This window comes from Pseudorasbora parva, chromosome 2, assembly GCF_024679245.1.
Source record: "Pseudorasbora parva isolate DD20220531a chromosome 2, ASM2467924v1, whole genome shotgun sequence".
Classification (NCBI taxonomy): Eukaryota; Metazoa; Chordata; class Actinopteri; order Cypriniformes; family Gobionidae; genus Pseudorasbora; species Pseudorasbora parva.
The window spans coordinates 10,263,011-10,290,969 of NC_090173.1; the positions used below are offsets into that span (position 1 = coordinate 10,263,011).

General features: G+C 37.5%; 1 protein-coding gene across 1 annotated transcript; it reads left to right on the top strand.

Annotated features, from left to right (window-relative positions):
* The first annotated feature begins 4,048 nt into the window (after positions 1-4,048).
* LOC137089396 (putative uncharacterized protein DDB_G0290521) lies at positions 4,049-27,895 on the top strand. Its single transcript, XM_067452978.1, has 5 exons — positions 4,049-4,104; positions 16,316-16,416; positions 16,548-17,014; positions 24,472-25,009; positions 27,621-27,895. Exons 2-5 carry the CDS (start codon positions 16,335-16,337, stop codon positions 27,893-27,895), a joined length of 1,362 nt encoding a protein of 453 aa, XP_067309079.1. The 5' UTR covers positions 4,049-4,104; positions 16,316-16,334.
* Positions 27,896-27,959: the final 64 nt, after the last annotated feature.

A 27,959-nucleotide genomic window follows, 5' to 3' on the forward strand; every position in this document is an offset into this window, starting at 1 on the left:
TTTCTCTTACAAACAACGAAGAGAGATAATCAGTAAAACACATGGCCCACTGCTGTGTCATCACAAAAACACAGACTGAAGAGATTGCTTCCAAAAGACAGGCTTCTTTTAGTCGAACTGAAAAGTGAGGAGTGATATCTGGCACAACCCTATACCACTCGGCTCCAAAGCAAAAGGATAATCTGATTCAATTATCTGTCTCATTTATACCTGCATGGCGTGGCATGAGCACCTGGTGCAATCATTACATGCCAATGTGAATTGGCTCGTTCAGTTGTACTTGAAGTAGATTGGCTCTTCGGTAGGATCCTTCTAGTTTAGCTTGAATTCAAGTATCTCCCCATATACTAATTAGGTCTAACACCTCACTCTCCCTCCATTGACTCACTCCATAGCTGTTCTCCATATCTAGTCAAGTTTTTAATGTTATTGTCTGTGTCTGTTGTGTCCAGGGCTCACTCGCCGGTGCATAATTGAGACAAATTTCGACATAGATTGACGTAAAAGTCGCATCAAATCCACCTTGGTTGTTCACACTGTGACCGCATTGAAAAAAATCAGATCTGGCTCTGATTCAGGACCACATATGTATGTGGTCTAAATCTGATTTGAAAAAATCAGATCTGAGCTAGATTTAAGTGTTCACACTACCTCTGAAGAAGTCTGACCTTGTCACTTGACCCCAAAAAAAGATTTGGGCCACTTTTGCCTGCAGTGTGACAAATTACACATTTGGTGTGAGATTTACTTTGCCAGAGCGAGAGCGTGAGTCAGAGACTCATGCAAAATGTGTGACAGTACTGGGGAAATGTTTTCTTGCTTATGTAGTGTCGTGTAGCAGCCACAGGATGGCAGAGACAGGAGACTGAGACGAGACCTGCACTTGAGCAACAGCGCAAACTCGTTCAAATACCTCGTGATGAAAAAGTAGAGACTATTGTAGACGAAAATGAAGAGAGATTTTATCTTTGTTTTTATTTTATGCTCGTCCTTTTTCGTCGACAATAATGCATGTTTAGTCTTGGTCCGCGTTTTTGGACATTAGTGCAATCTCGTCATGGTCTCGTCTTAGTCATAGAAAAAAAAGGTCGTTGACCACTTTGCCACACTTCTGTTGAACACTTGCCAGTCTCTTTGCTCAGCTTCATGGCCTTCACATTGGCTGGTTTGCGCAGCCATGCCGCGCAAGATATTGCTTTGTGCAGATCCCACTAGCCAGCCAATAGCGTGTGAGAGTCCGCTACACTGCTATGGCTGTGCAGTAGCACTGCCTGATTTTATGAAACTCTTCAGTATAATGGGAGAAAAGGAGTTACCCCTAGCATCTTGCGACGCAGTACTCGTTCCCTTATCTCAGGGAACCAAGGTTACATGGGTAACCGAGTACGTTTCACTGTGAGTTTACCGTATTTAAAAACACAGATTACTGTGAACAAACAACATCATACTGTGTTTCTACATTGTATGTGTGCCATGAAGGTACCCAGCATGAAGTGTGACACGAAGAGATCATTTTGTGGAGTTTCTTGATTCTTGATGTTATTATGCTGTTTAAATTATGTTTGTTTTGCATTTTGTGTTTTTGGTTTATTTTGTAATGTCGGTTTATGGTGTAAGTGTTTTTATTACTTGAGTGTCACCAATGTTGTGTTTTGATGCATACCTAATGTTAAATCATAAACGTCTCAGCACGGAGCTGTCCTTGATTTATGACAATTCCAAATTCAGAGCATGCGGAGGTGCTGTCACATTTCCCCCGTTTCACATTTTTTAATTTAGAAAGAATTTGAACGATGTGTTCACGGAAGTACTGAACTCCTAAACATCAAGGAAGCCCTAAACGGCTATGGGTTACTTCCTGATCTCCAGATAACAAGTTGTTTAAATACCCACTTTATTTTCCTCATTCGTTTGAAATAAAATTACACTACATCATTTGTTATTATCCTACTATCATGTAGGATAGGCGTTGACTGGTATCGTGCGTTACATCTAGCCATGCTATTCCATTAGGTGCAATACTTCAGATTTCTAAAAAAAACAAAAACAAATGTTTAATCCAGTGGATATAGACTAAATACAATCTTAGGATGCTGTTTGAGAAGAGTTTATTTATATGTGTGTGGTTTGCTACAGATAAATAGTTTTAGTTGCACATTTAAATTAGCCTACAGGCTGCTACACATCCTAACAAAAGGCTCTAAATCATGTTTTCTACTCCTGAATTTCCCCCTCATAACATTCTAAATCAATATTCAAACACAATAAATGCATTAATGTGTGCATTCTAAGATAACATTCGATGTCGAGCTTGCTAATCAACATTAGAGCGCTCAGGCTGAATTAGACACTACTATTCTACACCACGACCCAGAATCTGCCCCACTTACATGTATGGGGGTACCTAGGGTATAATTTATATTATTATAAATAATAATTATAATGACCCGCTCATCAGAGTCCAATCAGAAATGGAATTCTGTTGTTTTTTTGTATTAGACACCGCGTCTCCTTTCACGCGCCTCAATCCATGCAGAGCTTTTCAGAAAGTCAGCCGTGCACCTTTAATCTACTTTACAGCGACATTAATAATAAATAAATAATATGTTTAAAACTCACTCTATTGTGACCTTATGCAGATATTAGCTCTATATAAAAACAGACGCATACATGTATAGGCTAATAAGACAACGCAGAAGTTTACCGGCGACACCATGGATTATTATTGGCAGAAAACCGTTTTAAGAAATTATCTAAAATATTCTATAAATATTCTATCTGAAGAAATATGAGGTAAACGTGTGAATACATATTTCTCCAAACGTGGACTATTTTTTTCTTGTGTAGGCTGTTGAAGCACTGTGATCAAAAACAAATGGGAGCAAACGCGATTGAAAGGCAGATATGTACAGGTTTGTGTTTGGTTATTCAAATCAAAACATTAATTAAAGATTGATTTTGCATTCCTGTCAGAAATTAAGAATTATTGTCAATGTAAATAGTGGTCAAATATCGAAGCTATATAATCTATTTAATACTTCAAAGCTCAAAGTTAAATCAGAATATTTATTGTAAAAATGTAATAATAATAATAATAATAATAATAATAATAATAATAATAACAATAATAAAGGAATTTAATCATTAAAGGATTAAAGGGGATAAGGGAATAAATAAAAAAGAATGGTAAATTTCTATGTCTAATTGTAGTAGACTAATGAAGTAATCAGTTTAAACTATTTGCAAATATTTTATTTTAAAAGAGTTCACTCTTATTCGTATGTCTAATATTTATGCTAGAAAATGCAAACGTTTTATGCCTCGTCGTCACATTCATTTATGAATTATGATCGCATTTTTTATTTTATTTTTTTCAATTGAAAATGGCGAAACTTCACAAAAAGTGAAAGAGTATTTTGCAGTCAGTTACTGTCGGTAGCTGAACATTTCTATCATAAAGCAGTTGTCTAAGACTTGCATCAACTTACATCTTTCCACAAACTCTTGTTGAGTTGTGACAGTGACAGTATTGGTAAGACCGGCCTTCTTTGATTTGATGGCCACTCAGGTAGAGCAGCCTACAAAATAATCAGCTAATAAATAATTATTAAAAATAATCATATGATAATTAATCAAAAATTTAACTTAAACTTTGTGTCATCTTAAAAACAATCAGTTTTACTCATTATACATTAGAATGATAAATTAAGACAAATAAAATAATACAATTATTTTATTTTATTAACACAGACAGATGTTATATATATATATATATATATATATATATATATATATATATATATATATATATATATATATATATATATATATATATATATATATATATATTATTTTTATTTATTTTTATTCATAGCTCAGACAAAATAAGTCCCCACCCCCAAACTCCGCCCATGGTCATGACGTGAAGTACTGGAAAAAGAGCAGATTCTTATTGGCTGACACTGACATGCATTTTGCATAATATTAAACAGTTATTTAAAGCCGCAATGTGGCAGCACAAACGAATATAGCAAAAGAGACCGTGGAAAGAAGACATTCTAGCAGAAAACATCAGCGGCCTTTCTGGAATCCAGATTCCCTCAGGTTTGGCTTTTATGTATAATTATAATTATTAATTTAGCAGACGCGTTTATCAAAACGAAACATTTTTGGTTCCTAGGAAATTACGAGAATGTTAATTGGGACGAAGTAGCAAAAAAAACCTAAAAACTAAAAAAACCCTTTTAGGATAGCTGAACCATTTCTTCTTACTAGAGTAGGCTAAGGGAGAATTTGCTCGGTAAAATAAAATGGATCTCTCTGAGCAAACCGTAAACCCGTAGCTTTCTTCAGTGTCCGAACAAGTGTCATGATTTTTCATTCCAAATAATATCGTTAACAAACTCGGCGGTCTGTCTTTCCTATTAATGTGTAACTTTCTGCCTGCAAGTTTCCCATTGCCTTATCTAACTTTCATCAACAATGCCCCCCCCCCCCCCCCCCCCCCCCCAGATGGTTTAACAATAACTTTAATTGCATTCTATATATCTTTGATTGTTTTAGTAATATTCTAAATTATAAGAATATTGAATTTCCATAATTTTCCAAGGAATACAACACGTTAATAAAAGCAATCCCAGAATTTTTAATCCAAATAATTAAAAATCACCTTCAATAAAGGTAACAGTGTTTATACGGCTTTATGCTTGGGTGGTACTGACATACAAATAAAAAAAGTTATGTTGTGGCAACCGGAGAAGAAAAATTCCTGGATGGTTGTCATAATGTAACTTTGTAACGTTTCCTTCTTGAAAACGTCAAGGATCAATAGTTGTGTGGTGGTAATCAGTTGGTCTTTTGTTTTTTGTTTTTCATTTGTTTTTTCAATAGGCGGACATGCTGTAGTTTATCCTATTTTATGTCCTCACCTGACCCAATCCTTAGACAAAGCAATTATGTGGCTAAAATAAATTTTAAAAAGAGGAGATCGGACAACCCTGTCTGACTCCATGATAGATGTCAAACCGTTTGGACGTGTCAATATTAATGACCACTGAGCAGTCAATACATAAAACATGGTTACAGTATCTATAAATCATTTGCCATATCCAAATAACTATAGAGTGCGGAAAATAAATCTGTGTTCTATGGAGTGGAAAGCATTGTGAAAGTCAAGAACAAGTATGAGACCATCTTTGAATCAGGGCTGGATTTCCCGATAATGTTGTCTCTTAGCGCACTACGAAGACTCTAAAGGTATAACTTAACTAAAGGTATTCAATTTCTAGGCGTGTTGCCCGAACTATACCTTAGGAGGAAGCTTGAGGTATAGGCTACCTTCTTAAGTAACATTACCAGGTGCTGTCCGTGGCAGTGGAGCTGAATTAGTTTATCAATGGCTCAAAAAACGATTATTAACTCTATGCAAGGGCTATTTAACTGCGTTGTGTGTGAAAGCGGTGTACTTTATAATAGAAGAACTTCAGAAATAGTTGCATTTGCTTTTATCGGGACTCGTGAGATCTTTTAAAGGGATAGTTCACCCAAAAATGAAAATGTGATGTTTCTCTGCTTACCCCCAGTGCATCCAAGATTTAGGTGTGTTTGTTTCTTCAGTAGAACACAAATGAAGATTTGTAACTTTGCATTCTGCCAGTCATAATGGATGTGAATGTGTAACAACTCTATGAGAGTAAAAAAAATGAGAGAAAATATAAACAAGAACCCTGCGACACATTGTTGTCTTAAAACATGAACCGATCGGTTTCTGTGAGAAACACAACAGTATTTGTAATTTTTTGTACCTCATATCCACAACGAATCTCATCTAGTGTTCACATCCACTATTAATTCCATCTCGTAAGATCAAACTGGCGCGATTATATATATATATATATATATATATATATATATATATATATATATATATATATATATATATATATATAGAGAGAGAGAGAGAGAGAGAGAGAGAGAGAGAGAGAGAGAGATAGAGAGAGAGAGAGAGAGAGAGAGGGGGGGGGGGGGAGGGAGAGAGAGAGAGAGGGAGAGAGAGACACACACACAGAGAGAGAGAGAGAGAGAGAGAGAGAGAGAGAGAGAGAGAGAGATTCCTCATTAGTGCCTGCGTGGATCAGTCGAATGAGGCATCTACATGTATATCTATGATCGCACCTAATTGACCTTACCAGAAGGAAGTAATAGCGGATGGGAACACTAGATGAGATTCGTCGTGGATATGAGGTAAAAAAAAATACCATAAATACTGTTGGGTTTCTCACAGAAACTGATCGGTTCGTGTCTTAAGACATCAATGTGTCATCACGAGCAGCAGGGTTTTTGTGCATGTTCTCTAAGCATGTTTTTTTACTCAATTGTTACCCATTCACATGCATTATGACTGGCAGACTGCAACGGCTGAAGTTAAAAATCTTCATTTGTGTTCTACTGAAGAAACAAACACACCTACATCTTGGATGCCCTGGGGGTAAGCAGATAAACATCACACTTTCATTTTTGGGTGAACTAACCCTTTAAATAGCTGTCAGCATGTGTGTATGTTATCATAATATATTTAGCCATAGACTTCATTTACTCCACCAGCAGCGTTCATTGCCCACATCCCATTATTGGTGTAAATAACTAATTTCTGTTATTGGATGACCTAATAAAAGCGCAACATGCAAAACATAATCAACAGGCCTACTATAGCGGAGAAAAAAGAAAGAAAGGGAAGAACAGCCGGTAGCTGAATTTCGGGGCTGAGCTCTGTCAGGTTTTTCTTGACCAACAAGATTTAAAAGCTGCTGAATTTGCTGCCGTGGCAGGCAAACATTTTTTAATTGCAGCTTCTGAAATGGTAGCCAGGGGAATAAAGTTTTCACAGATGAAACATAGAAATGGCGTCTTTGATTTAGCACAACTATTCGCTGAATCACTTTTGATCAACCTCCCCCCACCTGCTATTTTTTTGAACACACCCCTTTCAACTAATTGCCCAATTGCACAGCCTAAAAACCTTGATTATTCTGGTTAGTCACATTGTACTGCTATTATTTTGAACAAGACTGTATATATATATATATATATATATATATATATATATATATATATATATATATATATATATATATATATATATATATATATATATATATATATATATATATATTCGGTAGGGCGCTAACGGTCCAATACGCGCTTGTAAATTGCGTTTTTTCGGTTTTGCATTTAATTAATTATTTCTATTTCTCTTTGTTTGAAATATTCCTCTCAGTTTATTTGGCCTCTTTTTGAGTGTGCCTGTGAGTCTGCGCGCTTAAAGCCTTAAAGCCTCAAAGTAGCCGCGTTTTAAAGCCTTGCCGGTTAAACATTTCATTCGCGTTTTACATGCACCGAGCGCGCGCTTCTGTCAAACACACGTGATTACTGGTATTTGAAGTCTTACTGCGCTAATACTGTCAATTACAAACACACACACACACACACACACACACACACACACACACACACACACACACACACACACACACACACACACACACACACACACACACACACACACACACACACACACACACACAAAGAAGTTGTTTTTGAGATGCGAGCAAGTCTTAGCAGCACAGTGATCGTGAACACTGGTACTTAAAGGGACAGCTCACCTCCAAAATTATGTAAATTTACATTTCAGCCTACATTTATTCATTCAATTTCGTAGGCCTATTTAAATGCTGCTGTACATCTCTAAGCTGCCACTGTAAATCTTTATATATATTTATTTTATATTATTCAACAGCAATGTGTACAAGGTTTTTTGAGGTTAAGTTTAAGTAAGGTTTTTCAAGTCTTTTAAGTAAATTTTTAAAAAAAAGTATTAAAATAAAAACATTTTCTTCTTAACCTCTTTCTGTTCCAGTTGCCTAAGAATAGAATAGCAAAAAACCTAACCGAAAACCGTAGTTAAAAACCAAAGCATACGAATTATAGTCTACTAGAAAAATAGTATGTAGCGGGATCTTACCCAAAAATTCGCATTTGTGAAAAAAAAAAAAAAAAAAAAAAAACTAACAAGAATCATAAACAGATTAACATTGTACTGAATATGATAATTTGGATGATGATAAAGAAAAATAATACTAAAGGTGTTAATACCTATTTTGGTATTTGTTATTTTCTGAGAGATATGTACAACTCATTCCAAAAAGCTTTAACACAAACACATTCACAAAAAAGATGACCAATTCAACATCACAGAAAGTGCATTTATCTTCTGTGTTTTGGGTATATTTATTGACTATTACAGGGGTAGCATATATATATATATATATATATATATATATATATATATATATATATATATATATATATATATATATAATATTTTAAATATTACAATGATGTTACCTATATGTAATATTTACAGTTGTAAGTCGCTTTGGATAAAAACGTCTGCTAAGTGCATAAATGTAAATGTATTTTCTTCTATCTAGTTTGTGTACAAATATTTGTGTGGAAGAGACCAGAGCACACTCCAATTAATATTGTGTAATGCCTTCCATTTGAAAGATGAAGCTGGAATAGATTTTCTGTTCATAAGATTATGAACAAAATGGTTATTGAATTTTTCATCAACCAAAATCCCTTCAATTTAAATAGAAATGATATACAAAGATATTTTACTATAGGTTTACTCTCCTTTCAAGAGTTTTATACCTCTAGGAATGGCATTGAATACAATAATACATTTCCTTACCAACGCCCCCAAAAAAATATTTCTGGAGAAATCTGGAAATGAATAAAACTGACCATTGTCATCCATCAGCTGATTAACAATATATATGTTATTTGAATACCATCTCTCATTTATTTATGTAAATAATATTCTGTTTATTCCAAATAAAACAACGGTGAGGTGAAAAATTATGTTTGTAAACTATGAAAACGAAACATGAAATTTTGCTAATTTAATGGGTAGTTTACCAAGTGAGAAGGGGCACTGTAACAATAATGCAATACCTCCAATTTTCTTAAAAACAGAATGAGGAAATACGTTCCATATAGAGTTAAACACATTAAATAGGCTAAAGTCAACAACTTCAAGACCTCCATAACTAATCTTATTTCTTAGAACCTCCTTTTCATTTCGTATGATTTATTTTTCCACATGATATTGGACATCATTATAACTAATGATATAATAGGGAACATAATGACTCGGGACAATCCATTACAGAAAAGAGATTTATAGACTCTTGATAGACCTTCTGCCTTAGATAATAAAACTCGACCAGCAGAGACAAATCTCTTGCCACCCAAGAAATGAATATAATATAACCATATTTGAATTCAAGGATACTTTTACTCCCAAATAATCAATAACATATTTAATTTGAATTCCACTGATCGCTGTTTTATCAACATTTTTTAAAGACAATATTTCACATTTTGAAACATTGAGAGGCCAGAGACCGGAGAAAATTCTTGAACCTGAGAAAATTCTCTCCGATGCTTTAGGAACTTCCGATTGATCTTTTAGGGAAATTGTGCCGTTTTTTTTTTTTATTTCTTTATCATGAATTGTAATACCTTTAATCATATTATTCTGGTTGACCATTAAATTTAAAATCTGAGTAACTGTAAAAAAAGAAAGGGTGAGATAGGGCACCCCTGTCTTATTCCTCTGTGAATAGGAAATGTAGGTGTTGTTCCAGAGAAACGTTTAACACAACTACTTCCTCTTACATATAATGTTCTAACTGCATTGATAAAATACTTAAAGTAAAAAAATATGTAATACACTAAAAATGAAATTATGACTAACTGTATTGAAGGCTTTTTGGAAATCTAAAAACATAACTAAGCAGGATCCAAAACCAAATCCCAATAATCAATCAGATCAAGAACTAACCTGACATTGTTTGATGTGTGTCGTCCCTTCATAAATCCTGACTGGCACTCATCCATCAAATCATCCAGGCCGTATTTTAGTCGTTTTGCTGGAACAGATATAATTTTGTAGTCGTTATTTAACAATATGATTGTTTGATTGATAACTGGCCACCAGTTATACTCACAGTCAGCACCATCAATTTTTATTTTCTTAATCCCATTTACCTCCGCCCTTCTTTTTTCAAGTTTTTCAATTTTTTTTCCCATCTCTAACCACTTCTTTCTCAATCTAATAAAGGCCCCTTGGCTTTTTCTTTATATATTTTGTTATGTTTATTTTGGAGTTTATTCAAATGGCCTGATCCTCAACAGTTAAAGTGGCTTTCTTCATAAAATTATTAATTTCAGCTGAAATTTTTTAATTAATTCTGCCCTTCTTTCAATAGATTTTTTATTTTTATTTTACCATGGTCCTACACTGTTAAACTTACCAGGTTTTTCATAGGTAAAATACTGGCAACAATGTTGCCAGCTAGTTACTGTAAAGAATCTGTTACAGTGACTAACTGGCAACAGTGTTGCCAGTTTTATACCGTAAATCATGCATTGCAGTTGATAACTGGCAGCAGTGGTTTCAGTTAATTACTTCACTGCATATACATTCAAATAATTTATAATTTAGTACTCATTGTGGTACTCTTAAACCTATGAAGCATTCTGTCATGTTACTTCAATAAAAAAAAGAACATTTAAATCTTTACACAAATTGACTTTATTACTTAGATGTTTATCTATTGCCCAACATAACAGAATTACAAAAAACGAATGAAAAAATAATAACAATAATTATTATTTGCTCCTTCATAACAATAATATCAACAAACATAATATGAAAACACACAAATATTTTCAAGAGATGTCAAATCCTGCCTCCAACCAAATAAAAATTAACTCGGATCCAACACTACATCTCAGGCACTAATGACCCTCAGGTTATTCATGTTAACACAAATTAAATGACCTTCTTATATCCGTACAAGTAAAACATTAACAAAAATGCTTTCAGTTTGTTGTATGTTTTCCGCTCAAATTCAGAGCCACTACAAAAATGTATGTACATGTGAATTTATGTTTTGAATCTTTCTTAATAGATGACAGTTTTTACGGCTATAGTTCCAGCTTTGGAAGCACACTTTGTCCCTCAGGATTAATCCTCATTAAAAACCTGTTGAGCGAATCAGACAACAGCTAGTTCAGAAATGGAGTAACAAATCAAACAGTTCAGGAAAATAAACATACTACGAAACAATATAAATAAAAATAAAATGCACAACTGGGGCAAACTCATTTTACATTATTGCACATGTACCTTTCAATGAGTTCTAATGTGGCACTGGCTGACTCTTATTGGTATTCAATGTTAAATACATAGAAGACACTGAAAACACATGCAGTGCCACTGAGAAATCTAACTGATCATCAATGCAATGAGTGTCACTTTCATCCATTTAGATGAATTTAGAAGGCTATCTTGTGAAATTTGTTCTCACCATAAAAACTACCAAAACACATGAATTATTTACCATATATTTCATACTTACCAAGCATGATGAGCCTTGATGTGACTGGTAGATGTAGATCATTTTCCACTGACATTCGGGTTACAGTTTTCTTTGGAAAGAAATTTGCCCTATGGAGATGTTTTGTATAAAAAAGTTAGTTGGTGAAAAGGCAAATTGCAAAGTTTGCATCTGTACATTGTGGCAAATCCTGACTAACTAAGAAAAATGAAAGCAATGATAAAACAAGGTTTATCAACAAGAGTTCATTTGCTGATAAATGCAGTTACTCCAGGAAAACAAATTCTACACAAAGGGATATTACTTAGTGAGTTGTGAGGAGAGGCTAAAAAAAAAAAACTTGCTAAATCATGAAGCTATTTCAAACCATGCAAACCATCTAACTTTACATTATGTATTTTAAAAACACAAATATTTGAATTGTTTACTTACTTGTAGCTGTGCGATTAAGTTTCAGTCTAAAAACATACAAATCTACTATTGGAGTTCTCAACACAGCACGTAGCAGTAGCAAACAAACTCCAAATGTTTGACACCTGCTCGTTTAGGCTCAAACATCCAGCCCTTGTGTATGTATTTGTGTGCTCACATGCATGCATGCGTATGTGCGTGTTAATGCATTAATCCTTGTTTTCTGACTGAAGATGTAAACAGTTTGAAATAAACGGTGACGTAATGCATCATGGGAATGTAGACCAGTAATTTACCAGTAAATGTTACAGTTATTTCCCTTCATGGGTGCTAAAAGTAATGTACTGTATTTTATTATTAGTGCAGCAAAACCTCACCTCATATTACAGTAAAATACCTTCCAATGATGTTAAAGCTAAATACTGGCGATTTTACAGTTATTTACACAGAAATCTACAGCAAGGTTTAACAGTGTAACAGTACATCCTCTTTGAAATTTCAAACGTTCCCATTGTTTATTAAAAACCCCATAATTGATTTTGGATAAGTCTTTCTATATTGGATTTCAAGTCTTCAAAATTTAGCAATGAATTATTGAGCTTCCAGTAACCTCCACTAATTATATATGATCCTTACACTCAGACAATGCAACTTTAAGGCTAATACTTTTGTGGTCAGTAGGAGCAGCAGGCAATATAGATGTTTCTAAAATACAAGGTTCTAAGTCTGAGGAAACCAATCAAAGGTCAATACGTGACTGAAAATTCTTCTGAAAGCCTGTCAATACCAAGAATACCACAACGTAACAAGTTACGGAGCCACAATGAAAGTTTGGTCACCAAGTTATGTAATAGTCTCATATTTTTGTTAGCTGTGTAGAGACCGATGCGTCAAAATGAAATAAATAAATTAGAGAGATGTTTGGCAATAGTGCGGTCAACAGCAGTGCAACTGCAGGCAGCATCAGGTTACTTTTTCCCTCCTCTCTTACTATAGATCATGTAGTCTATGAACAGCACTATAGTAAAATCCAGTAGAGGCTCCTGACCATACATTTAAGTGGGGCAGATTCTGGGTCGTATTGTAGACTAAATATATACAGTTTTGACAGATGTTTAGTGTCTTTGCCGTAATTCAGCCTGAGAGTGGCGCTCAATGTTGATTAGAGAGCTCGACATCGAATGTTATCTTAGAATGCACACATTAATGTATTTATTGTGTCTGAATATGGATTAATAATGTTATGAGGGGGAAAATTCAGGAGTAGAAATCCTCAATTCTCAGAACAAATAAATAACCATGAGCCCATGGGGAATTGGGTTAATAAAAACTATTTACTGGCTTTTTTAAATCTATTTTATTTTTTTATTTTTTATTTTTTATTAAAACTTGTTTTATTGTTTTTTTTTTTGCAATCATTTCTGGATTGTAGAGATGTCGTATGCCTCATATTTATTTACACAGGCTATTTACAAGAGGACATTTAAACTGATTTATGCTTTCACTTTTTTGATGATGATTTATTTTTTGTAAACGAATTTGTAAACGAAGAGTCCACATTTAACTCAATAAAGCCCCTTTCACACTGCGATTCCGGCAAATACACGGATAATGCGACCCGGCATTTGTTCCCGTCCTGATGTGACGTATAATGGCGAGCGATCTCAGCTTCAGCGCGGATAGTAAGGAGCTCCGTGGTCTCGACTTGTGTCCAGTTTGCACACATTTCTGCTTGTTTAATTTGAGTTTCTTTTGTATACGAACACTCTCTGCGTTTAAAACACCGACTAGCTCTTCTGGCACTGCAGGGTTGTATTATTGAAAAAAACAAGCTCTAGGAGTCCCACGATAACTACGTACACATTGCGGCATTAGTTTTGGCTTTTGTTCACACAGCGCTCTTCCCGGATCGAACCCCACAATGTTACTAGGTCCCCGACCCGGGTTCAGTTCGGTAATCAATTCCGGGACGTGGTTGCTTTCACACAGAAGGCGACCCGGCAATGTACCGGGAATATTATGTGTCCGATGTGCAGTGTGAAAGGGGCTTAAATGGCAAAACAGTTGACACATCCGGATAACTCCGCTTAGTCGACTAAGATGGCTTAGTCAAACTAGTGAGTCATTGTAGCCAGGATATGGGAAAGACCGGATTTTGTTTGTCAGTATTTGCAGAGGAAGTGTGGTACTGGGGGCATTTGCTTTGAGCCACCAGAGCCCTGCTTTTCTGACCTCTGCCTCAAATCCCATGCCTTTTTTTCCACAAATCCGATTCCAAAAAAGTTGTGATGCTGTACAAATTGTGAATGAAAACAAAATGCAATGATGTGAAAGTTTCACATTTCAATATTTTATTCAGAATACAATATAGATGCCATATTAAATGTTCAAACTGAGAATGTCATATTAAATGTTCAAACTTATTTTAAATTTCATGGCATCAACACATCTCAAAAAAGTTGGGACAAGGCCAAGTTTACCACTGTGTGGCATCCCCTCTTCTTTTTATAACAGTCTGCAAACGTCTGGGGACTGAGGAGACAAGTTGCTCAAGTTTAGGAATAGGAATGTTATCCCATTCTTGTCTAATTCAGGCCTCTAGTTTCTCAACTGTCTTAGGTCTTCTTTGTCCCATCTTCCTCTTTATGATGTGCCAAATGTTTCTATGGGTGAAAGATCTGGACTGCAGGCTGGCTATTTCAGTACCCGGATCCTTCTCCAAAACAGCCATGCTGTTGTAATTGATGCAGTATGTGGTCTGGCATTGTCAAGGTCTTCCCTGAAAGAGAAGACATCTGGATGAGACCATATGTTGTTCTAGAACTTTGATATACCTTTCAGCATTGATGGTGCCTATCCAGATGTGTAAGCTGCCCATGACACACGCACTCGTGCAACCCCATACCATCAGAGATGCAGCTTCTGAACTGAGCGCTGATAACAACTTGAGATGTCATTGTCCTCTTTAGTCCAGATGACATGGCGTCTCAGTTTTACAGAAAGAACTTCAAATTTAGTTGTGTCTGACCACAGAACAGTTTTCCCACTTTGCCACAGTCCATTTTAAATGACCCTTGGCCCAGAGAAAAGAAAGCCTGGGTATCTGACTGGGAGATGATCATATTTAGACTTGTTTTCTATTTGTATCACATTCCTGTACCATGAGCTGTATGATGTATTATCTCTCTCATTGGTTAAATCTATACTACACCCCTTGTACTTTTTAAATAACATTTCTTCTCATGCTAAATAAAAGGGAGACTTTATACTCTCCCTTAACGCTGAGTAACTCTTCATTCAATTTCCAATTAAGAGGACTGGGATGAAGCACGCCTCAGGGGCAATAATCTAACAATTTGGGGGGCTTTTTCTTGGGATTTCTCCAGACAGGTAAGCAATAAAATGCTTAAGTGCATCTTACTGTCTGTTGAGTAATTGATCCTTGATTTAATTTTATATGAAGCTTGTCGGGGGCCAAGTTCTTTGATAGCATTTTCTTGCTAACTGACTATCTCTCAAACAAGTTCTGTAACAGAAACTCGACAGTATTACATGCTGGATGATCTGACAAAAAATCATATACGCTTTGCTGACGTGGAAAAATACAGCATTGTCTGGAACTACTCTCATGTAACGTAAAAACAGATTTACATTGGAAAAATGTGGGGCGCTGTTGAGCTAGGGAGGGCTCAGAGACCAGCTGCCCTACTAAGTGCAATCATTAATATAGCCAACCTATCAACCGAAGCCATAACTGTCATAACAGCACTAAATGTCTCATCTATCTATCTCACTTTACAACTTAAAATGACCTAGAAGCTCAGAAAATATTTTTTGAAATAATGATGAACACAATTATGAGTTAACAATTTAAGACTGATTAAGTTTATAAAGTTCTATGTTTTCAAATGGCTGAATATTTTAGTAGGTCTCTGCCCAACCTTCCCATACAGACAAGCTGTGGCTGGTAAAACCCCAGGACATCCCTAGTCTGAAAGTTCACTGCTCACTCCTGCATTGTCTACCGTTAATATTCCATTCATTTTTATAACAGGACAGCAGCGACTTTGACAGTTACTGAGTTAGACAGTAGAATAGGCTTAATGAAGCCAAGTGCTTGGGTTCTATGACGGTCCACGTTATGTCATTTGCATCACCACGATTGTCCGCTGACGACCACTCACACAGCCCGTGTACAGCCCATTGTGAGTGTGCAGAGTGCACTGTAAAGCTGCTTTTAAAACAACCGTTATTGCATATAACACTATATAAATTAAGGTAACTTGACTTGTCTTACTGTATATGCTGAAAATGTTACAAAATAAACCATGTTAAAAATATTCAAGCTGTTAATGCTGAGAAAAAAAATAGTAGTAAACAAGATAAACTAATAAATAATTGGATGTCATATATTGAAACATTGTCTTTTTATGTAGAATAATTGCTTTGGGGAATATGGATGGCAGGAAGAGCTGTGAACCTGACCAGGATCTGAGCACTGATGAGGAGATGAGAAGACCAGAGTCATCATGTGACGGTAATTTAATATCAATGTGTATGAACAGAAACTTACATTTGGATAACATCATCTTATATATTAATATGTGGCCATATTCAAAGATTTTTTTTTCTATGATAAAATAATTTGTATTCCTTTAACTGTTGCAGGTGCAGGAGCAGAAGCTGCAGGAGAAGGAATGGCACGTCAACAATCGCCACTACCTGCAAAACCATGGAAACGAGTAGCATTAATATCAACAGTTATAATAGCACTGATAGCTGCAGTAGTTGCAGAAGTAGTAAATAAGGCAGGAACAACAGGAGTTGATGCAGCAGTAGTGGGGGCAATAGCTGGAGGTGTAGCAGAAACAGCAGCAGCAATATTGCAATCATTACTAGGAACACACTCACACATAGGAACAGCACTAATTGGAGCAATAGCAGGAGCTGCAACATTAGCAATAGCAAGACCACGATTACAATGGTTAATAATTACAAAAAAGTGGGCAAAAGATACAGTAAAGTGCGGGGGTACTGAAGCAGCAAAAGTACTAGCAGACCAAAAAGGACTTGGCAGGAGAGGAATTAATGGATCACAACTGGATGGACAATCACAGACACCAGCAGCAGTGATGGTAAGAATTCAGATTTTTACAGAATAACTGCGCTCACATGAACTGCACTATAAAATAAATTCTGAGTCTTTAAGTTGTAGTTTGTGGAACTAAGTAAGTGATATATGAACACAATCCTAATAACAAGCTTCCTTTTCAGAGTCCTAATTAATTTTTTATTTCTAAGTCTGCAGAAAAGGTTGTAAATATTTTGTTCCCTGTCAGTCGGTCACTATGACATACATCGTGACCGACGTATTGGGATCACTTCTGGGAGCCCCTATCAGCTTCGAGATATAGAAAACGGGCCAATGAACATTGGCGTGCATGCTTTGCATATCGCACCCTGCCCCGCTGCACGGGTATAAAGCGGAAGCGATCGCCACGCACTGTTGTCATTCACTTCGGAGCCGAACAGCGTCGATGAAGCATCTGACTGCCTTCTATCTAGCAAGAGAGAGAGAGATAGCGTGTGCCAGGGGAAATCGCTCGTGTTGGCCAGACGGCACAAGACAGCGCGACCGCGATCTCACTGCTGCTGAGAGAGCTGCTGTTTTCACAGCAAACCTGAGAAACTGAGCAATTAGCACTACACACACACACACACACACACACACACACACACACACACGACACACAGTTAGTTCGGTGGGAGTGTTCCTTTTCTGGTGAGAGCAGAAACAGGCTGCACACAAAACCTGTTATTCTGCCGCGTCGATCCCTGGGTGCTTCAGCACTAAAAGAGCAGATTTCCTCACAAAAAGAGCTACACGGGTGACGTGCCGTCCTTTTCAGGATGTCTTTCCACCCGTGCGTTTCTGGATGCGGTCGTTCCCTGTCGCCCGCTGATGGTCACAAGCGCTGCATCACGTGCCTGGTCTTAGAGCACGCTGAGGCGGCGTTTGTGGATAGCTCGTGTTCTCACTGTGGGAACATGACTATTTCGGCACATAGGTCGAGACTGACCTACCTTCGGTAGGGTGGAGTCCCCCTACCCATAGCTCGATTTAGGTCTATTCCTGCCCAGCAGAATAGGCCTACTTCAATGGATGGCCGGGGTGACCTGAGGATCACGGTTAGGGCAAATCCGTTGAGTGAACCTCCGCGGGACACTAATCCTTCACAAGCGCCGCAACCGGTGGTGCTTCCGGAGGATCCCGTCGGCCCCTCTCATGGGCATCCGATGATGTCCTTTGGGGCACCCGCGGACGAACAGATGTCGATCGCTGCATCGGAGGGGGAGTTTCAGTCCTCTGGGGATGAAGATTCGGCTGTACTTCCTCCCTCTGGAAGAGTGGCAACGGTCGAGTCGGACCTGGAGTTGACCGCTATGCTTTCCCAGGCCGCCGAAAAGGTCGGGCTTGAGTGGAACCCTCCACCACGTCCCGAACCTACGAGGTTAGACGATTGGTTTCTCGGGGCGGGCCGCGTTGGCTGCCTTCTCAGCGTCCCGCCCTGGTGCCTTTCTTCCCGGAGGTGCATGGTCGTGGAAAGCACAGTTTGGTGCCCGCGGACGACCTGGTGGCTCCTCCCTCATCACTACCCTTGATGGCGGGCAGGCCAGGGGGTATGAGGGTCTCCCGCCGGTGGAGCTGGCCATCGCGATGCAACTGTGTCCGGCGACCGCTTTCAACTGGCGCGGGGACCCGAAGCACCCGTCCAGGGCCTGTAGGTTCTATTCCGGTCTGACCGCGAAGGCCTACAGGTCCTGTGGCCAGGCCGTGTCCGCCCTGCATGCCATGACGTAGCTTCAGGTGCACCAAGCACAGGCACTCATGGACATGCACAAGGGTAGTCAAGGCCCAGAGCTCCTGGTAGCTGGAGTTTGTTTATTAAGCGAGCAGGGCAACCACCCAGTAGAGCATTACAATAATCTAGCCTTGAGCTCATGAACGCATGTACTAACTGTTCAGCATTTTGCATTGAAAGCATGTGCCGTAATTTAGATATATTTTTAAGATGGTAGAATGTAGATTTACAGATGCTAGAAACGTGGCTTTCAAATGAAAGATTGGTATCAAAGAGCACACCCAGGTTCCTCACTGACGACGAGGGCTTGACAGAGCAGTCATCAAGTGTTAGACAGTATTCTAGGTTACTACTTGTGTAGCTTTTCTGTCCAATAATTAAAAATTCAGTTTTATCTGAATTAAGTTGCAGGAAATTACTATTCATCCAATTTTTTATATCAGCTATGCATTCCGTTAATCTTGTGAATTGGTAGGTTTCGTCAGGGCGTGAGGAAATATAGAGCTGAGTATTGTCAGCATAACAAAGAAAACTAACGCCATGCTTCCTAATGATATCTCCCAGTGGTAGCATATACAGGGTGAAAAGCAACGGTCCTAACACTGAGCCTTGCGGTACCCCATACTGAACTTGTGATTGGTGTGACATCTCTTCATTTACTGCTACAAACTGATAACGGTCAGATAAGTACGATTTAAACCATGCCAAAGCAGTTCCACTAATGCCAACATAATTTTCGATTCTATTCAGAAGAATATTGTGATCGATAGTATCGAATGCAGCGCTAAGATCGAGTAACACTAATAGAGAGATACAACCACGATCAGATGATAAGAGTAAATCATTTGTAATAGGAGCAGTCTCAGTACTATGATACGGTCTAAATCCTGACTGGAAATCCTCACATATACCATTTCTTTCTAAAAAGGATTATAATTGTGAAGACACAGCCTTTTCTAGTATTTGTGATAGAAACTGTAGATTCGAGATTGGCCTGTAATTGACTAATTCTTTAGGATCAAGTTGCGCTTTTTTAATAAGTGGTTTAATTATAGCCAACTTAAAAGTTTTCGGTACATATCCTAATGTCAAGGATGAATTAATAATAATAAGCAGAAGATCTATGCATCTTTTTTTGTAGCCTAGTCGGTATAGGGTCAAGCATACATGTTGTTGATTTTGATGATTTAACAAGTTTAGCCAATTCTTCTCCTCCTATAGCAGTAAATGACTGTAATTTTTCCTGAGTGACACTACAATGCTCTGTCTGAAGTGATAATATAGTAGACGGCTGCATGGTTATAATTGTATTCCTAATAATATCAATCTTACTAGTAAAAGAAGTTCATAAAGTCATTACTGTTGTGTTGATTACTAACATCAGAAGTTGAAGCTTTATTTTTTGATAATTTAGCCACTGTATCGAATAAATACTTAGGGTTGTGTTTGTTTTCTTCTAAAAGAGTTGAGTAATAAGCAGATCTAGCAGTTTTTATGGCCTTTCTATATGCCATCATGCTCTCTTTCCACAAATTGCGAAAAACCTCCTGTTTTGTTTTCTTCCAGCTGCGCTCCATTTTTCTGGCTGCTGTTTTAAGGGCCCGAGTGTGCTCATTATTTGCTTTAATTTTCTTTAAGCGCCAGGGAGCAACTATGTCTAAAGTGCTAGTAAAGAGAGAGTCAATAGTTTCTGTTGCAGCATCAAGTTCCTCTTGGCTATCTGTAATGCTGAGGAGATGGAACTGATGAGGAAGATTGTGTACAAAGCAATCTTTAGTCGCAGCGGTTATCGTCCTGCCATATTTGAAGCGAGGGGATGGCTTTGCAGCCTTAGGTAAATTAAGTATACATAATATTAGGTAATGATCTGAGATGTCATCGCTCTGCTGCAGAATTTTAACAGTATCAACATTTATTCCATGTGACATTATTAGATCTAAAGTATGATTAAGGCGATGAGTGGGTCCCGATACGTGTTGTCTAACTCCAATAGAGTTTAAAATGTCTTTAAATGCCAATCCCGATGCGTCTATTTCATTGTCTACGTGGATATTAAAATCACCAACAATTAGTACTTTATCTACAGCTAATACTAACTCTGATACAAAACCAGCAAATTCTTTGATAAAGTCTGTATTGTGCCCTGGTGGCCTGTTTACAGTAGCCAACACAAATGTCAAACGGGATTTATCATTTACACAACACAATGTTACATAAAGCACCAAAACTTCAAAGGAATTATATTTGAAACTAGACTTCTGAGTAATACTGAAAATATTATTATAAATTACAGCAACACCTCCCCCTTTACCTTTCAGATGTGGCTCGTGTGTATAACAATAATCTCGGGGGGTGCACTCATTTAAAGTAATGTAGTTGTCAGGTTTTAGCCAGGTTTCTGTCAAACACAGCACATCTAAGTTATGATCTATAATCATATCATTGACAATAAGCGTTTTTGGAAAAAGGGATTGAATATTCAGCAACCCAAGCTTTATCAATTGTTCATCCGTATTATATCTGTTGTTTATATGTTGGACATCAATTACATTTTTTTTTTTCTGTTGAATGGGTTTGATGTTTTTTTGTATTTACTAATTCGGGGAACGGACACAGTCTCTATGTGATAACAGGGTTGCCAACTCTCACGCATCTGGCGTGATTCTCACGCTTTCAGGCTCTGTCTCACGCTCTCACTCCGCCCAACTCAATCTCACGCCAAATTGCCAAACCTGCTTTTGATATTAAACAAAGCTATAAGCTTTAATTTTTTAAAATGTGTTTTAATGAAATTCAAACAATAAATAGCGTTTTGGCGCTAATGTGGCATAATGTTAAAGCCAGAGGCGTTGAAAAGCGGAGTTGCATGCTCTCGTCTCCCTGCGGCGCGCGCTGGTCACGTGGCCCATGAGCGCTCAATACTTCTAGCGCTGTGCCAATGAATTTAAATGGCTTAAGCGGATACACAGCAGTTTCACCATATAGATGTTTGCTGCAAGTTTTGGTAAACAGTACAGCATAGTGTTAGTGTTTATTGATTATTAAGTCAGCCAAATTCACTGGATCGTTTTATTATGGAGAGTGATAGAGTGATAGGTTATTCTTGTATTTAGCCCTCAGGTATTCCTTACTAATAGGTCACACTCATACTCATTAAATTATATTTATTGAATATTTTGAGGAGATCTTTTGGTTCTAAATACTATTTGTGCAACAATTATTGTCAATAAATGACCACTTAAAATATTTTTCTTCTAATATTTGTATTTCTTCTAAAACTTATATTACAATTAGTGTAGTAATTAATATTAAAATAGAGAATTCCAATTCAAAAAGGGAAATTGGAGTCATTTTGTGGCTAAAAAATATTAATGTGTATTTGTAATGCCATTAGGTGCCTTATGGCTCTTTAATAAATATACATGTATCTAATCTAGTTGCTCAAAAATATATTGCAGTCTTTGCATTCTAATAAATATTTAGATATGATGATCAAACACTAGATTTCTTTAAATGTGAAATTTCAAAACTTAAATAACTTGCATCCTAATCTTTTTAATGAATAATGATACTTATATAAGCAGTCACAAGTGAATATTAAGGAATGGCACATATAATTTGACCGAAAGAAATGTTTAAACTAGTGCCAAAACAAACATATTATTATGTACAGTATATATAGCCTACTAGATATAAACTGATACTGAATCTAGATCAAAAGCATTTTTTTTTTTTTTTTTTTTCAAATCTGTGATTTTTTTTTTTTACCACCAAAGTAATGTACTTAAATAAAAGGTAGGATTTTTCTCTGTTGGATGTTGTTTTTTTTAAAAAAGGAGAATTTTTAGAAGTCCACGACCACATCTTTAACAGGGGTGCCAATAATTGTGGAGGGCACTGTATGTTATTTAGGAATTAAGACACGATGTCATATTTAATTAATAGCAATTAATACATTATTTAATCTATTAACCATATAAAATCTTCATTAGTTGCTGATGCAGTAATCATTAATAAATGGGTTAGTTCTTCATGAGTCATACATTAATTCGTGATTATCTGTGCATCAGTTAAGCATGAATTCATGCATATTAGTGCAACCATATTGTAAAGTGTCACCAATTTGGTATTAAGCAAAGTATTATTACAACAGCATTGTAAATAATAGTAGATATACACTGCTGCTTTTTAACATATTTCCCATTATGAATTATGAAACAGCTTAGTTGGTTGCTCTGTTGGGTCGATCCAACGTGTGACTTTCCGTCTTCTGTGTAACACAAAAAGATATTGAACAGACAACATTTTCCATCTTCAAAAAATGTCTCCTTTAAAGAGACGTGGGTATCTTTATATGATTTAATTCAGGGTTTTATTTACATACAAACATAAACACATACGTATAGCATGCCAAATACGGTGACACCCTTTTCACATGTGAAATGAGATAAAATACTATATTGAATCACATATAGTTCTGAATTTTTGAGATTAAGTCTCATTGCTTTGACAGATTCATGAAACAGTCAGCTCAAAAATGTGACACTCAAACTGTTCATATCAGCAATCATAGAGACAAGTGATATTTCCAAACAGCATTATAGCTTGCTTGAACATTTCTGCTGAATTTATCACATTTGTATTCAGTTTATGAGCTGTAAAATGACATTAGATAAAGTAATGAGGTGATGAGGTAAAGGCATCAGTATAGAGGTAGACGGTTTACTCAACCCCTTTGATGTATTGCTCTTTTATCAGAAAATTTAAGTTAAAAACGAATTATTTTGTTGTTTAGTTCCAATAAAGTCTGTTTTTTTTTTTAACTGGGGAGAACGACCACACTGATCCTTCATTTTTTAGAAATGTGAAATCAGTGGCGTAAATTTGTTTTAAAAAGTGGGTGGGGCATAAATTGCGTATCATAGGCACGCGAAAAACTGCGTACTATATGCACGCCAAAGCTCATGTTGAAGTATGAGGGGCGCTCATACGTCAAAATGAGCTTCGGCGTGCATATGGTACGCAGTTTGTCACGTGCATATGATTTGCACTATATGGCCTATCAAGGGGGGTAGCATTGCTGATACAATGTTATATCAGATGTAAATTATGTACAATAACAATTGCAGAAAAATTTGTATTAAGATGTCCGGAAATCAATTAAATAGTTCATTTATTGATATAGATCTCATTTAATTATTGCCTCTAAGCACAATATAGCGTAGTGCCAAGATTTTTCACGTGAATAAAGGCATATAGATTTGCACACTTTGCTTATAATCCCTTGTCTAGTCTGTTAAATTTCTCGTTTCTAATCTGCCCACGTAGCCTATTTTATCTCTCATCAAAACCAAATATCAGTGGTTGTACATCAAGAGCAGGGACAGTTTTTGTGCATTTTGTTTCGTGATCTGACCGGAGCAAATAGAAAGTCTCTGCAACGGACTGAAGTGTTAGATTAAAGCGCTCGTCTGTGTGGAGACTGCATGAACCACGAGAGAAATCTGCAGCACTGATAACAGCGGCAACGAGCGCCAGATCGCCTCTTATTTAACAAACAAAAAAAATGATACTCTTTTAGTTAACCAGAGATGTTTTGTTTGTATTAGTTAGGTTCATCCATAAAGCAAGATGTTTTAAAAAAGTGGTGGGGACATGTACCACCCGTAAATTATTATGTTGTTTTCCTATATAATTTGTAACTTGCACCATTGTAATCATTTCGGCAGACAGGAGAACGTCCACAGTTAGAGGAACATCCACAGACAGACAAACCTCTGAAGACAGATGAACCTCCACAGACAGACAAACCTCTGAAGAGAGATGAACCTCCACAGACGGACGAACCTCTGAAGACAGACGAACCTCTGAAGACAGATGAACCTTTGAAGAAAGATGAACCTCTGAAGAGAGATGAACCTCCACAGACAGATGAACCTCCACAGACAGATGAACCTCCACAGACAGACAAACCTCTGAAGACAGATGAACCTCCACAGACAGACAAACCTCTGCAGACAGATGAACCTCCACAGACAGATGAAATTCCAAAGAAAGATGAAATTCCAAAGAAAGATGAACCTCCTCCACAGACAGATGAAATTCCAAAGAAAGATGAAATTCCAAAGAAAGATGAACCTCCAGAGACAGATGAAATTCCAAAGAAAGATGAACCTCTGCAGACAGATGGACCTCCACAGACAGACAAACCTCTGAAGACAGATGAACCTCCACAGACAGAAAAAGAGCAATCTCCTATAAAATCAGGTAAACATATTTATTTATTCATTCATTTTTAAGCAATTTATCTAGGAAAATGTAATCACTAAGACAGAATTAATCATATCATTGTTGGTGTTAGTGCAAAAACTGCTGAGTTTTAGTCCCAACTCAAGATCCTTTCCTGATTCAGTTGTCTTCACTCAGTCCATTGGGGTGATGAAGTTTCTGAAACTAAATCGGTCTGATCTCATTCTTTTCCCAATATCATGCATTCTACTTGGGCAGGTGCCCAGTGGCACCGAAAGTGGATACTCACCTTCTCTGGCTATTGGGGAATCTTAATAATCATTGGTTCTTCATCTCATAAACACTGGTTACCATGCTATCCTCTTATTCTTAATAATTTTGTAAAAGGAAAAATTGCTTTGCAAAATAATGTTTGAATGGAAGGAATTGACTTCCATTGAATGTGTGGTTATGTAATCAGAATACTTTTTTTCAAGTAATTAGTAAAGTAATGCACTGCTTTTAAAATTTACAACAAAATAGTTACTTCTTCAAATAAGTAACGGAAGTTACTTTGTTCTCTTTCGAGAGAGATCTGTGTCGGAACAACACTTTGGCCCCGTCCCAAATGGCACACTTCATGTGCACTTTCGGTCTTCTGGACTTACAATGGACATTGCCTGCGCGTGTCCGTTAAATCCACAAGACTGTAGAGTGCCCCATCCGTCATTTAAGCCAGATTAATCTCATGAAATGGCGTATGTATGACACGCCAATTCGTATGCCATTTTGGCGTGCTATGAAGACGCATAATCGCTTTTTAGCGTGTTTATCAACGCCGTTTCATTCTATCCCCCTACACTGCCCCTACCCCTAAACCTACCCATCACACACACACACACACACACACACACACACATACACACAGCCCCTAAACCTACCCATCACAAGAAACATTCTGCATTTTTACATTTTCAAAAATCATAATTTAGTCTGTTTATAAATCCATTCACCTTGTGGACACACACACATATTCAGACACACTTTGAACACGTATCTCAAACTCTTCCCTAAACCTACCCATTTGTGTATTATAAAAAACAGGATATAACACGCAGATACGACTGCAGGCACAATTTATTCAGAAAGTACAAATATCCCAAGTTTTCTGAGGCCAAACGATTGATTTGTGTGAAGAAAATCCCCAAAAGCGAGCAGAACGTCGAGTCCATCCGCCAAAGATTAATAATACATTTTAAATATTGCCGCCGGAAGAAATGTCAGGCCAGCTTTGACAGCATTGGCTGTCGTGTGTCTCGTGACCAATTGCAACATTACGTCAGCTTTGATTGTAAAATGCCATTGGCTCTCGTGTATCTCGTGTCCGATCGCGTCATTCTAAACTTGACTCGTGTGTATAATTTGAATCAGAAATATGAACGAGTGCATGTGTTCTGTTCATAAAGGGGTGTGATCATCATTTCAACGACTAAAACATTCAGATCAACTCTGTTCTTCACATGAAGATATCGTATGACTTCAGAAGACTTGGAATGCAGCATGAGTTAATACTTAACAATACATGTGACTGTACATTTATTTGCCTGTAATGTGTTTTATATTGTTGAGAGTGGGTCGGTTTAGGGTAGTAGAGTTAGTTGCTCCAAAATATAAAATTAAACTATAAAAATTAATTCGGTGAGATCAGGTTGGCGGAATCACACGGTGTAGACATAAATACGGAGATGATGGTCTGTTTAGGCGTAGACATACACGTGAAATCACACGGCGTAGACATATACGCAGAGATGATGGTCTGTTTAGGCGTAGACATTACGCAAAATCACACGGCGTAGACATGCACGCATATAGCTCAAAATGCGTACAGATAACACGCCACTTGGCTTTAGAAAGTGGCGTGTATGTTTATGCAAAGTCATGATGTCATGTTGTTTAAGCTTAAAGAAGTGTGCTTGTGAGCGCCCCCTTTACGGCTGCTATACGTGCTCTATGCGCACTTTAGCTGAGCCCGCAAGGTCGCGAGCTACCCAGAGGACTTCTACCCGGCAGTCAAAGCGGCATTACGTTGTGAAAGTACGGACCCAAAGGAAGACCGTGAGGATTTAGGGTTCCATTTGGGACAGGGCCTTTGGCGACGCTCTCTTAGCATTACTCGTTTGAAGCCTGAATGAAACTAGATCTTGATTGGTGCTACGTCATGACATATTATGGGACGGAATACCAGAAGTATAAAGGAATTCTGGATTCAAAGGCCCTGTCCCAAATCGCACACTTCATGTGCACTTTCGGTCTTGTAGACTTACAATGGCTGTAGGATGTTCCATTTGTCATTTAAGCTTAAAAAAGTGTGCTCGTGAGTGCCCCCTTTGCGGCTGTTATGCGCCCTCGATTCGCACTTCAGCTGAGCCTGAAGTTCACGAGCTACCCAGAGGACTTAAAGTGCGTACTTAGAGGAAGACCGTAAGGGTGTAGCGTGCCATTTAGGACGGGGCTAAAGACTGATTTTCTAGTTCAGTAAAGTCACTGTGTGAAATAAAATGACGAGTGAACAGTTTAAAAGATATGTGCACCCCTGCCCTCGCTACATCCCCTGTCAGGACATGCATCTTATGTGTAAACTGTTTGGGAGCGCAGCACGCTCGGTCAGCTTTCGAGGGAGCTGGCTGTGAGCACTGTGAAGCACTAAACATCAGAGTGCTGCGTTCCTGTCTGGCCGTGTTTGATGAGGCCGGCCAGGCTCACATTCCTCGCGATGCGGATCCTGCATCTGCTGAAGCTGTGCAGCGGCTCAGATTGGGGGGATCGCCAAGGCAGCTGGCACTTTCCCAGTCATCAGACAGTTCCAATGTTCTCCCTCCACGTGTGGAAACTTCTTCCCTCGGGGTGGAGAACCCGATGCTTTGAGTGTTTCAGCACTTTCATCTTGAGGGATGAAAGCCAAATATATTGTGTACGGATCAAATCTAGC